Consider the following 827-nt stretch of genomic DNA (forward strand, 5'->3'; position numbering starts at 1 on the left):
GTGTGCGGAGGCTCCGGATCGTCCTGAAGAAGGTCCTCATCGATCAGCTGGTGGCATCGCCTGTCCTGGGCGCCTGGTACTTCCTCGGTATGTGGCATCATTGGTGACAAATATTGAACGTGGTTCGCGCTGCCGGTGTCATCTCGCGGTGGGTGGGTGCTGGCGCAGTGCATCACCCACCCTGGCTGGGGTGGGCTTGGGTTTTCTGGGGTTCCCTCCCCCCTGCTGCTTTTCCCGCCCACTGTGGGCTGTTTTTGAGGCATAATGGGGTGTTTGGCACAATGCAATGATAATTCCCATCCACACAGAGCCTGTGAGCACTCCTGTCCCCACTGACACCCATCTATCCGCACAGGCATGGGCAAGCTGGAGGGCCAGTCGCTACAGGAGAGCTGGGAGGAGCTGAAGGAAAAATTTTGGGAGTTTTACAAGGTAAATCCGCCCCCCTCCAAGCTCCTTGTCCCATTCCCAGTGTGTGCAGGCGCTCACCGCCCATTTTTGCTCCGGACAGGCGGACTGGTGCGTGTGGCCGGTGGCACAGCTGATGAATTTCCTCTTCGTGGCGCCCAAGTACCGGGTGCTGTACGTCAACGTGGTGACGCTGGGCTGGGACACCTACCTCTCCTACCTGAAACACCGGGTGAGCGCCCGTACTGCACCGCCACGTCTCTATGCCCGTTTTTGTACCAAATCTGCCTTAATTTCCCTTTATTTTCCAGCCTGGCAGTGCCCTGAGCACCGAGCGGGAGAACCGGCGCAGCACTGGGGTGTGAAGCGGCATTCTCGGAGGCTCCGGTTTGGGTGACGTGGCTCAACCCACCCAGGGA

The 827-nt window shown here is 59.3% G+C and overlaps 1 protein-coding gene across 1 annotated transcript in view; it reads left to right on the forward strand.

Annotated features, from left to right (window-relative positions):
• LOC104547358 (mpv17-like protein 2) overlaps positions 1-650 on the forward strand; it is a gene marked incomplete at its 3' end in the record, with an annotated part of 1,123 nt that extends 473 nt beyond the window's left edge. The window contains 3 exon segments of the mRNA XM_010193005.1: positions 1-87; positions 356-432; positions 512-650. The exon segment at positions 1-87 is cut by the window's left edge and continues 28 nt beyond it. Coding sequence (XP_010191307.1) covers positions 1-87; positions 356-432; positions 512-650 — 303 coding nt within the window.
• Between the last annotated feature and the right edge of the window lie 177 nt (positions 651-827).

The sequence above is a fragment of the Mesitornis unicolor genome, unplaced genomic scaffold (genome assembly GCF_000695765.1).
Source record: "Mesitornis unicolor isolate BGI_N332 unplaced genomic scaffold, ASM69576v1 scaffold34069, whole genome shotgun sequence".
In the NCBI taxonomy this organism is placed as follows: Eukaryota; Metazoa; Chordata; class Aves; order Mesitornithiformes; family Mesitornithidae; genus Mesitornis; species Mesitornis unicolor.